The sequence below is a fragment of the Accipiter gentilis genome, chromosome 19 (assembly GCF_929443795.1).
Source record: "Accipiter gentilis chromosome 19, bAccGen1.1, whole genome shotgun sequence".
Classification (NCBI taxonomy): domain Eukaryota; kingdom Metazoa; phylum Chordata; class Aves; order Accipitriformes; family Accipitridae; genus Astur; species Astur gentilis.
In genome coordinates this window covers 26,372,447-26,385,129 of record NC_064898.1, presented here as the reverse complement: position 1 = coordinate 26,385,129, position 12,683 = coordinate 26,372,447, and the positions used below count along the sequence as shown (strand labels likewise).

At 44.5% G+C, this 12,683-nt stretch overlaps 1 protein-coding gene across 3 annotated transcripts in view; it reads left to right on the top strand.

The window, feature by feature from the left end:
• The first annotated feature begins 1,307 nt into the window (after window positions 1-1,307).
• Window positions 1,308-12,683, top strand: part of FCHSD2 (FCH and double SH3 domains 2) — a 163,190-nt gene continuing 151,814 nt past the window's right edge. For 2 of the 3 annotated variants that reach the window (XM_049822949.1, XM_049822947.1), the window contains exons 1-2: window positions 1,308-1,588; window positions 4,416-4,513. In XM_049822949.1, coding sequence (XP_049678906.1) covers window positions 1,568-1,588; window positions 4,416-4,513 — 119 coding nt within the window. In that variant the 5' untranslated portion in view covers window positions 1,308-1,567. Of the gene's footprint in view, window positions 1,589-2,481; window positions 2,648-4,415; window positions 4,514-12,683 lie in introns of those variants that run through there. The other variant, XM_049822948.1, reaches the window with a different exon arrangement.

Here is a 12,683-nt window from a genome sequence, read left to right as displayed (position 1 = left end):
GGGTGCCAGCCCCAAGGGACCGCTCCAGTCGTCGTCCCCAGGGTCTGAGGGTGACGGTCTCTTACGAACTCCAACTCCAGCTCAGGTCTGGCTCTTGCTGCCCCACTTTGCTTGGCCAGCCCGGAAAGTTCTGGAGGGAAGGCGATGGCTGGTTTTCCTCCAGCGCAGAGCGCGTCAGCTCCCCCGGCTGCCCCTCCGGGGTAGCAGGGGCTGGCCCCCCGCACCCCAATCTGCGTGGCCGGATCCTGCGGTGGACCCACGCCTTGGAGCCTGGGCCAACACGCAGCAGCACGCAGGTGGGCAGCGGTGCTGGGCACCCCCCCTGTACCCCATATGCGCACCCCTGCACCCCCCCCTTGCGCCCCCCCCCGCGCTCCGTGCGCCCCACTGCACACGCTCCCGCGCGCAGCCTTGCACCCCTTCGTGCAAACCCTGCACCCTCCCCGCGTACACCCCTCTGCACTCCCCTGTGCACCCCCTGGAAGCCCCCCGCACCCTCCCTGTGCACAAGCTGCACCCCCCCTGTGCACCCCACCCTGCACCCATCCTGTGCAACCCCTCGCACACCCCCTGCACCCTCCCTGTGCACCCCCTGAACCCCCCTGCACCCTCCTTGTGCAACCCCTGCACCCCCCCTGCACCCACCTTGTGCACCCCCTGGCACCCCCCCTGCACCCCCCCCGTGCACCCCCTGAACCCCCCTGCACCCCCCCTGTGCACCCCCTGGCACCCCCCCCGCACCTTCCTTGTGCACCCCCTGCACCCCCCCTGCACCCCCCCTGTGCACCCCCTGGTACCCCCCTGCACCCCCCCCGTGCACCCCCTGAACCCCCCTGCACCCACCCTGTGCACCCCCTGGCACCCCCCCCGCACCCTCCTTGTGCACCCCCTGACCCCCCCCTGCACCCCCCCTGCGCACCCCTCGCCCCGCCCCTCGCCCCGCCCCCCGCTCTGCTCACGGCGCCCCCCAGCGGCCGCAGCGGGAGCCGGCGCTCCGGCAGGGCGGGGCGCCGTGGGGGGAAGGCGGGGGGCGTGTCCAACCCGTCTCTCTTTCCTCGCCCGCCACTCTATGGTAGCCGCTCTAGGCGGCTGGGAGGCCTCCCGACGGTGGCGGGGCGGGCCGTTGGTGGGGCGCGTGTCCCCTCAGTGGGGCGCTCCCGAGCCGCGCTCCGCCGCCTCCTTTTATTTATTTTTTTTTTAACTCCTTTTCCTTTTTTTTTTTTTTTTTTTTCTTTCCTCCCCCGAAGTCTCTCCTCGTCCCCGCCTTCCCTCCGCTGCCTCCTTTCCCTCCCCGCTCCCCAGGGCCCGGCACTCGGGACGCTGCTCGGCGCCCGCCCGCCCGCCGCTGCCTGTGAGGAAAAGGCGGCCTCACCCCCCCCACCCCCCCCCCCCCCGGCTTCTCCCCACCCGCCCCTCCCGCCGACCGGGACTCGCCCCGAACCGGGAGGGAGACGGTCTCTGCCCCTTCCTCCTCCTCCTCCTCCTCCTCCTCCTCCTCCTCCTGCAGCGGGGGCCGCATCCTGCTGCCGGGGGGGAGGGAATTGATGTGGAGACCCAGCGCAGCACCATGCAGCCCCCGCCGAGGAAGGTGAGGGCCCCCCCCCCCCCTCAGGGGGGGAGGCGAGGGGCTGGGGCTGTGTGTGGAGGAGGTGGGGGGGAAGGTGGTGGGCCGAGTGGGGCTGAGGACTGGTTTTTGGAGGGGGGGGGGGCAGACTGGGATGGGGCAGGGTGGTGGGGCCTGGGGATAGGGTGTGTGGGGTGGATGTGGGGGTCTCAGGGGGGGGGGGGAGTGGGGACAGCAGGTTGGGCGCCGGGTGGGATGTGCAGTGGTGGAGTCTGGAAGCAGGTTAGGAGAGGTAGAGCAAGTGTGAGGAGGGAAGGGGGGTGTGTGTGGGGGGCCTTAGTGAGAGTGGCCGTACAAGGTGGGTAAGGGGAAAATGTCTTGGGGGGGGGGGGGGGTGTTGGAAACTGGACGTTGGGGGCGATGGGTGGTGGGGGGGTGGGATGGGTCAGGTGTGGGAGGTGAGCTCTGGAGGCAGGACGGGGCATGGGAAAGGGTTGGTGAGGAAAGGGGTTGGGGGGGGGGGGCAGTGGGTGTTGGGGTGGCCGTGGCTGGGCCACCCCCATACCCAGGGGAGGTTCTCCAAATGAAGGAGAGCAATGGCTGGGTTGGGCTGGAAGGGGGTCAATGGCTGCGGAGGGCTTGGCTGCACGGAGGTGTTGAGACAAGTCTGTACCAGTTGTGGGGGGCTACCGGCTGTGTTTTGGGGGCTCAGCTGCGTTCGGGTACTATGGTGGGTTGGTGCCAAGAGGGATGGGTTGGCTGTCTTGGAGCAGAAGGTCACGTCTGGAGTTGATGCAAGGATGCAGGCTATCCCGGCATGTATCAGGAGCGCGGGCGAACAGGGACAGCCAAAAATGTGCAACATATGTGTGATGGGAACAATCTGCAAATGCAGCGGGGAGGCTTTTTTGTGTCCGTGCGGGCCATGGGAACAGGGGGTGCTTTGCATTAGGGGCGGCTGGTGTGGGAAGAGGCGTAAGAAGGAATGTAGATTTGGAGAAAAGGCTGTTCCTAGTGTGCCTTGTCTGTGTAGGCAGGTTGTTATCTGGGAGACTTGAGCTGTAGTGGGGTCTTAAGCTGCGTGTAAGTACTGATACATGGAGATTTATGGGGTAGTTATTTTGAGGGTTGTATGCAATGGTTGGTGTGTGGGGAGAAAGGGGGAGCTAGAGACGGCGAAGCAGGTCTCAGGATGGAGAGGCTGCTCCTTTACAGACACCGTGGAAGGGAGTTTTGTGGTTTTGAGATTTGTGCGCGTTACATATTCTTAGCGATGCTGCCCGATTAGGGTGGTTTGGGCTGTAACCGTTTACAGTCTGATTGTCTTAGCTCGTCGTAGATGTTTGAGATTTCATATGTGATGCTGAGATTTCTCGATGAGGAGAGGAGATTGCAGGGGTTTGCCGAGTGGAGAACTGTATAATAGCGACTAGGAGAGACTGGGAGGGGAGGAAGACTTGAGAGGGAGCGTAAACAGAAATCCCTTGTCATCCCCCCCAGCTCCCCAGTAGCCCTGGCAGGCAGCTGCAGTGAAGATCTCTCCTTGGTTCATTCTTGCCTCTCGACCTCTTGTTTTGCGGGTGGACTCTGCTTTTGTTAAACAGTTTTTATTTCTATTTTTGTTTGCATTTGGTGGCTTATTTATATTACATGTGTGTCATTCTTTGCCTATATTATTTCATTTGAGATTATTTCCATTACGTGGGTCATCTGGTGTGGGTTTATTTATTTTAAGTAGGGTTTTTGTCATATACAGATGAAAACAAAAACGCTGAAAGTTCATGTTAAAACTAGATACTACTTCTGCTTAAAGTCAGGGGCATACATGTCCTTTGTATCATGTGAAAAACTTGCCTTTATATCATGTTGTGATTAAAGGGTGCTTGTTTCTGGGGGATTATTTTCAGAGTAAAAATTGAGGAGGCTTTTGCTAGCTGATGAGATCTAGGTTTTTTTTGCCTGACTACCAAAGAAGAGGGAGATCTGTGTCTTCTTGCTCTCTGAATTTTTCATCTCTTTCCCCCAATTATGGTAACTGTTTGGCATTTCTGTCCTCATGAATGCATAATGGCTTCAGCTATGCTGGTGATCGTTTTTTAGGCCGATACATGGATTCACTGTGATCACTAGAGGGCTTAAATGTCAAGACCTCTTGTTTTATAAAAACAAGAACAAAACCACCCCAAGGTTCCCTTCCAAAATCAAATAATTCCTGATACCTGTGCCAGTGGTGCTGTCTGCCAGTTATCAAGTAGGTTCCCAAAGTATTGAAATTTTAGCTTTGTGATCACAAGGTTCAAAGGAAAATTGCGCCCGCCAATACTAAAAATGTAAGGCCAACCTTCTGAAGCCTTTTATAGAGGGCTCTTCTGATGTGATGCACAATCAAAAAACAACTTGATGTTTAAGTTATCTTTAAATGATGGCAATTTTAGGACAGTTTAATAAATTTCATAATTGTGTGACTTTCACTGAAGTGCTAAATGTATACGCTAAAATTTAATTTTTTTCCCTTGTGGCCTGCTTTTTCTTTTTTTGATAGGCAAAACTCTTTTGTTGCACACAAGCTATCTTCCCAGGTTTTGGAATAAAATTGCACTTTAGTTAATGGTTGGGCATAAGCATGAAGTTCTTGCCATGCACAGTGTAAGCCTGCTGGGGTGACAGCACTTACTGAAATCAGCCTTTATGAATGTTGTGTGTGGTTAAACTGCACTCTTAACTCTGCGTTTGAATTTTCCACTGAAATGTGCAATTTCAAAAGAGATGAAAGACACGAATTGTTTTTTTTCATGTTGAAATTTGACTTAAACTCTACAGAAAATATATGTGGTCTGTGGTTTTTTTGTAGGTGAAAGTTACACAAGAGCTAAAAAACATTCAGGTTGAGCAGATGACAAAACTTCAGGCCAAGCATCAGGCAGAATGTGAGCTACTTGAAGATATCAGGTAAGGTTACAGAAAATGCTACCAAAATTCCTTTAAGATCCGGTTTTTGGAAGAACATTTGAGTTACAAAACTTCAGGAACTGACGATGGAATTTCCTCTTTGGATTTCCTGCTTTTAGACTGTTAAAGTTTTGACACAGCTGGAAATTATAACTGGAGCTAACACAATGCAAACCATTTTTTCTTCTCTTCAATGGGGGAAATGTTAAAAAAAAAGTCACAAACAACATACAAAAAGCATTGGTCTTTTCAGCAATATTTTTCTGTATAATAGACTAAGACTTTGATTTACTGCTTGTAAGATTGCTAAAATTATTAAAATATTTTAAAACCACTGATGATTTATGTCTCACTAGAGATAGCTTTGAACAGCACTTTTAAATAGATTGTATTTTTTACCAGAAACTTATAAGAAGCTATTTGCATTTATAATTTAAAACTCTGCACAGGTTAAAATCAGTAGGGCAAATCTACATGACATCAGTTGTGGGGGTTTTATTATTCATTTTACCTAATGCGATTGCTTCTCTTGAAGTTAAAAGTTCGCTTTTAACAAAATATGGTGGTAGTGGATACCTGGTATTATACAGAGGATTAATCATTCTGTTTGGAGAGAATCAATTTCTAGGATAGGTCTTTTGTAAGATATTCACCAGTAAGTCCACTGCTGTCCTGTTCTTTCTGGCAGCATATAGTCTACCTGTTAATTATTCAAATGAGATTTCTTGCTTCATATTTGTGTATAAAATACAAACGTGTTAACTTTGACAGACGACGTACTGTTTGTCTCACTCTCACAGTGTCTTCTCTTCATAAATCAGAATGTTGGGGCTTAAGCCTTCTCTCCTCTGTATGTGTTGAAACACTCTTATATGGGAAAGATCACAGTGTTCATTTCCTTAGATTAAAATTAGGGGCTCTGCAGTGTTTAACAAGCAAATGCTGAATAATAAGTAACAGACTGATTCAAGGAACTTTTTCCCCTAGATAGAATCTTGTTTTTAGAACATCTAGGCCAGGTACTGCTGCTCTAGTCCAGGTTTTTTTACCATTTCCTATTTTTCAGGAGCTTATAATCACTTCAGTCTGTATTCTGCTGAAAGACATCATAAGCATCATTAGCCTGTGGATATAAAACCAGGAAAATATGAAACTGCTGGCTTAAAATATTTTTCTTTAATGTAATTTAATTTCTACAGTTAAATTAATTTGTAAATTTTAATGTTATGGATTAAGAAACTGGGTTAATATATTTAATTCACTAACATGGTCACTAAACGTACATAGTCTCTATTCAGCATTTTTGTTGCAAGCAGTCTGCGTTTACAGGATCACTGCATGGATTTACAGATTAAAACATTCTTTAAACATGGAATGATGTGATAGCATATGACAGCTCCATCGTGTCAAGGATTTGTTCAAATATCAGATAACAGTAAGAGAGAACAAGAGAATTTTTGCTTAAAAACATTTGCTGAAAAAAACCCCTGATCTTGGTTTGTGATGCAGAAGCCTTTTAATTGCATCTAGCTGTGGAGGAGGAACTGGGCTTTGAAGACTTGGTAGTCTTGATACTGCGCCGCCGGTCAGTGTGTGACACTTGTGTGAGAAGTTGGGTGTTAACCTCGTCATTCCATTACTTGTGTATTTATGACTGTATTCAGGATATGCAGCCACCGTGATTCCGGAGTATTCCAGAAAGCAATGCTCACTGGAACCACACACAGGATCTTTTTGTCTCTGGAATGAAGAATTATTTTTATAGAAAGCACCCTGCTGTTATCCAAAAGTATTAAATTTTAACTGAACACTGTTTGTTTATCAAGGCTTGAGAGATTTTGGGTCCTTTCGTAGCACTGTTGGAGCTTTCAGGCACTGCAAGAGTACAACTTCATGCTCTTGTTTTATGCTGCTCTGAATTCTACACTGCTGCAGTGGCAACAAGGAACTCTGAATACATAGCTTGCAAGCTAGTGATTAAGAATGCATATTTTAAAATGTTAAATTATTACAAATAATTACTGTATTTGTTAGCATATAAATGCAAGCATTCAAATCACATATGTAATACTTATAAACCGTAGTATTTGTATAGGATTTAAAACTCTTAATTACATTTTTTTATATCATTTCAGTTCAGTTTTGTATACAACTAAAAAGAAGCATTACAAGGAAAAGATCCGAAAGTTCTCTTAGGAGTTCTAGCAGAATACATCTATTGTTTAGTATATTAGCAGGTTTTTTTTGGCAGCCTACCAGATCATAAGCATACTTGCCATTCCAATAGCTTTGATATCTTTATGCAAAACTGAGCACTGCTTTAAATGTTTGTAGTTTGAAGGCTTAAGCTATTTCTTTTGGAGAGGATGAAGACTGAACTACTGTTTATTCCAAACGGGATTCTTAGTTAGGGTTGAGGCATATAGGTATAACTACCTTTTCTCCAGCCCTTCTGCAGATACTTAATCTCATTGAGGGCTGTGCATAAACAAAACCACTGTGTTTATTTAAATCTAAAATACGTCGTCTTTTTGAGTGATAATACAGTGTTTTGTACGCAAGGATGTAGATTCAGGTCCTGGAGGCCAGGAAGAAAAGGCAACATGTTTTGCTTGTGGAAAGCATGCCTCGGATTTGACAAAACTACCTGCCGGTAGTTGAGTGGAAAGCTTCCCTGGGAGTTGGACAACTTCTGACACAACGTAAAGTTCTATTATCTATTAAAAAAAAATAAAATCAAGTATCCATTGCAGTCTTAGAAACTGTGTTGTGTTTCTCTTCTCTGTGGAAGCTTAGTAGCAGTAAAGCTGAAGTATCTTTTCATGACTTGACAAGACTATAATAAAAAATGTGTTTTGAAATGCGTTAGCAAATAGGCTTAAAAATACATTTCTGTGTTTGGCTCTCTGCGTTACATTTTTTCGTACTTGGTGACTGGGGAATTTGTGGAACAAGTGATTCAGGATGCTTTTAGGATCATTGGCTCAGTTTTAGGCATGACATATGTTTATCTTCTGTAGCTCACTAAACCTACCATATCCTTTCATGTGGTAGATCTGTGCTGGCATTACTATAAAAAGATTGTCTTTCTGCAACTGTGATGGAGAAAGAGGGTTTTTTTCCCCCTGAAAGGTAAATGTAGGCTTTGTTGGTGTGAACCAGAAATCCTTCAGAGTTTCTCTATGGCTAGAAGTACTTCTTCACTCTATCAACTCCTGGCTGCTTTTAGACAGCAAGTTAATCCCCCCACCCCCCCACCCCAGGGGCCAACTGAGTTATGAATGCCTGAATTTATCAGAGGTGTTGGCAGTTTTCATGTATTTTGGTTTGGTTTTAAAGATTGCGTTATTTGACTGGTGGTAGTAAATAAGTCACACGTAGTAGTTTGAAATTGCCCTTAGTTTGCTGGGACATAGGCATACTTTCCTTTTATGTGTGTGCATGTGTCTGCAAATTGGAGAGAGCTCTATATGATCCGCATTTCAATTCAATTTGGTATTTCTGTAGTGTATTTATATGCTATAGACTTCATAGACTTGTTAGGTGATAGTTGCTTTACCTTAAGCATTATCTCAAGGCCTGCTTTTCAAAAGAACTTTATATGCCTTTACAGTTTTTGCTAATGTATTGTAAAATGTCTTTTTTATAAAAAACTTCTTTGCTTTCATGCTTTGCCAGTGAGAATGAGGTTGTGGTTACATGGCTGTATTAATCTGTTCTGAAGTCTGGACTGCTGCTGAAGGACCAGCTCCACTTGCCAACTGTTTCTCCTGTCTCCCTGTGGGAGCACAAGGATGGGTGAACCATGTGGATTAGGGAATTTACCCACCTGAAATCAAACCTTACCCGACTCTTCTCCCCCAAAGGGATAATTTTTGGATAAATCTATTCCTCGATCCAGCTTGCTGCATGGCTGCACAAGTGTTGCTGCTAGGATGAGAGGGAGGAGGAATGAGTACCTGAGGAAGGAGAGGGAAAGCAAGACTGTGCAGTAGCAGCCCAGGTTCACGTGGGATTAAAGTCACTGTGTAACCACAGCCTAATGCTAATGCTCCTGTAGAAGGCACAGCTGCTGCTTTGTGAATTACAGAGCTGGAAAGGCCACCTTATTTAAGTCTTAGCTAATTTTCTGTGGTCTGAATGTGTTGATCCTGTGTTGCTTCATCATTTTAAGTCAGTTTACAGTGTGTTGAAAATAGACGTAAAGATTGCATGATTTCTGGCTGAAATGGAATAGCAATACAGTCCTTTCATGTGTTGGGTCTCGAATTTAGTTTTTCATCACTTTCAACTAAATTCATAGTGTAAAAGGAATTGCCAAAGTCATAGGCTTATAATCTTCGTGTGCTCCTGATACAGATGCAAATATGTGTACAGATACCTCCTTCTGTTTCTTTCCTTCTGTCCTTGTGGTTTCTCCCTCCTTTTTCTTATTTAAAATATCTTCTCGTTGTTCAGTCTAGCATGTATCACAGTGTAATGTATCCTATAAACGCATTCAACTTTTTTCTTTTCAAAAGCTACACTCTCTTCTTATTCTATTTCTGTGTCATCTGCCTTTCTCCTGCTGCTGCCTTGCCTTCGTGTGGTACTTTCTATCTTCCGTGCTCTCATCCAAAGCTCTGCCCTCTGAAGACTGTTCCCTCCTTCCAGTCTGTCAACTTATTTTTTGGTTTTCCTCCCAGATACTTCATCTCTCCCCTAGTCCTTTCTGTATCGAATTCTGAGCTTGTGAATTTTAGTTAGTTCTTGGGCATCGCCTCTATTTCTGAGATGCTTTTGTATTTAATGTTCAGCAGTACCGCTTTACACCTGCTAGGTTTGTTAAGCCTCTGTGTTTACTTGCTAAGTGGGGAGATCTTCTTGTGGCTCTTCCTTAACAATCCGAGCCCTTTCTGGTCTTGGATGCTGTTGCCCAGCCAGCTAGGCTGTCACCTGCTTCTGCTCTGCTGAGATGTGGCAGGTTAGATGTGGACTATGTGGGTGAGCGAAGGAGGAAGTTACTGGGGATTTGTGTTTATGTGCCCAGTGTGAGTACACAGTACTTCTTCGACGTGTCTAACTTGGTGTCCCATTCCTGTCATAACAAGTCTGAGTGAACAGTACAGATATTAAAAAAAAAAAAAGAAAAAAGAAAGTAGAAGTATGAATGAATATGTATCTGTAGATAGCTAGTTGCTGCTAGTTTTAACATGTCATTTTATGTATTGTGTTCCACTTAATAAAGTTGCACGTAACCTTTTGCTATGAATATACTTTGTGCTTTCCAGTGGAATTTGACTGCGCTTCTGTAATCTCACTGATTATGTTGGTAGGTTCATGATAAGGTTTATGGCAACTTTGGCTATGAGTCAAGCTACTGAAGTAGAAGCTAACTGCAGTTCCAATTTTAAAACCAGCGAATCTAATATAGCAGCTACAATGGAGATCACTTAACAGATACTGTGTTAGGGAAAAGTCTTGTCACAGTATGAATAGTGCTGCAGAAGGATAAATAACTGGAAAAGAAAACATATGTATTTATATATGTATATAGCCATATACATTACGATGCTGTAAGAGATTCTGAAAATTATGAGAAAGCTTTACTTTTCCTGTCCTGAGGCAAAGTGGTAGTGAGGAGTTTACCTTTCTTCCTGTTCTTTCCGGTCTTCAGCTGCAGGGAATGCAATTTGTTTGGATATTCTTGAACCCTGTATTGGGCTCCAGAGCGTGTTTGCCTCTGGCTAGTGGGAATCTGATAAGGCCTTCTTTTTAAATTCCTTTCTTTTCATAAGGAGGTCATCTTTTTTTCCTTTATACTGCTCAGAAATTTGTTCCCGATTGCCACCTTTCCTTTTTCCTTTAAGGTCATTCACTCCATTCAGCAGATGCAATGCTTGCCTCTGATGTTCATGGCATTATTTAAGTAGGAGCAGAGTGATTTTATGTGCTTACAGGTTCTGAAATCTGCAACCTGCCAAAGCGGAAAACAGCAGAAGAATTAGAAAAACTCATGAAAGCTGTATGCACGGTATTGTTTTAGTCTGGGCTTGACTCGCACTTGAAAAGGCTTTCCTTGTGCAACTAGTGGATTTAGAGGCTTAATTTTTTTTTCTTTAAAGCTTGCAATTTTCTTAGGAGTTGATGACGTTTCTTTCCTCTTGGTTTGATCTTTCTCACCACTAGTGAGTAGTCTGAATTAATTTTTAATTTTTTTTTCCCCTAGCTCTGTTAATTAGTTGAGGACACACAGCATAATTCTTTGCTATGACACTAAATATGCAGAAGTTTCAGAAAATTTTGAGAAAAGCTGGTGGTGTTGCTTCTGAATAATATTCCATATAAAGATACCACAGAATCTGTGGTCTGGGCACGTTACCTATAATTAGGCAGTCCTTTAATGAGATGCTCACATTCTTGACGGAATTAAGATCTGGTGGTGTTTTGACTGGAACTGTTTGAGGGAAGCTTGGAATGTACTTAAAAAAACTGTTGCCTACTGGGTGTGGAAGTCCAAGTTTTGAGGGGAAGGGAAAAAAAAAAGTAACGTTCAGTATAAACATAGCCACAGTGTAATGATTCAGGCCTATCTTGGCACAGTGAAATTGAGAAATGGACCACACTCCTTCGTTTTTATTTTTTTTTATCCCTGACATACAAAAAGTAATGGATCTCCTGTTTCACTATTTCCAAGTAGCTTTACGGGTTTTGGTTAACTGATGAAGGTTAAATTGTCAAAAGATTCTTTGGGCTTTTTTTTTTTTTTTTTTTTTGTAGCAGAAGTAATAGTGTAAAAAAAACAAAACAACAAACCATTTCTCACACTGGAGAGAAAATTAATTTTTTTTTCTCCATTTTACCTTTAAGGTTTGCATTTGAATGAGCTTTTGTTTATTAAAGCAATTCCAACACGTGCCCTGGAAGTCTGATTTTTAAGGGCTTGTGTTTCCTTAGAAGCTTTCGGGAGAATTCAGGCTTGTTATGTTAGCTGGTGAGCGCTGTGCCTTTAGCATGCATTTGTCTTGGAAGACCGTAAAAACATGATTCTGGTACTAAGTACAACACATGAATTCTTTGCCAAAGGTTGCATTTTCAGTTTTGACTCAGTGCCACCTTTTTAAGAATGAATTCTTTACCTTGCAGAAAAGTCATGTGGTCGTGGTTTTTTTTCTGAATTTTATCCAATATGGCCTTTCCTGGAGCTATCATTTTTCACCACAATGTTACTTGGCAGAGCTCTAGAAAACCAGCAGTTGCAATGCAACAGATTTTTATGGTGACAATTGCAAGGCAAAGCTGAAAATCAACCAAGTTGGGTATATATATTAGAATATATGGTACAGGATAATTTTAAAGGAACAAAATGCTCTTCTTGTGATCAACTTGATCAAACCCAAGCCTGATTCTGTGAGGAAGGCTTTCCCTTTGAGGCTCTAAGTATTTTTAATCCCCATTCTTACCTCCAAAACCCTGTACTAAGAGGAATTGAAGATGTTCAGCTCAGACCACAAATGTCAAGATAAGCTGTACTGGAAAGAGGAAGAGCATTCTTACCATTCCAGACACAATTAGTGTAGCCTGGCTTAATTTCCTCTGGTGTTTTGTTGTATTTGTTTCATCTTGTTTGGTGGGAAAAGGTTTATTTTGCAGGTTTTGTATTCTTTGCCAGTAGTGCTTTTAGCATCTTTTGCAGACAGTGCTTTCAACCTTTTTAGCATTACCTACACAAAGACTTTTGTAAACAATACCTGCTGTGGCTTGGGACATTGAGGCTCTTGATAGAGGGCACTCCACCCTTTTCATCTAGCTTTGTGGCTGCAGATGTTATTTTTTTCTTCCCTTCCCCTCTGTGCCAGTCTTGTCTTTGCTCTGGAAGTTTAGACATTCACAGGTGAACATGCAGATGTGCATCAGCTAGTGAAGCTGATTTCATGTTAGTCCGGTTCATGGTCCATTATATTATCTGTCTTGCGGGCACAGATTCTTGTCTCTTGCCTCTGCGAGAAGGGTGTGGTGAATAGCAGGAGATGGTATTACACCACCAGAACTGGCTTCACTGAAGTGTCAAGCTGGCTCAGAACCAGTTCAATTTTTGTCATGCTGAAAATACCCACTAGCACGTTGTGAACACTGATTCTTGGCAATGCCGATGTTTGTGCCACAGAGCTGGAGTTTAATCAGAAAGTAA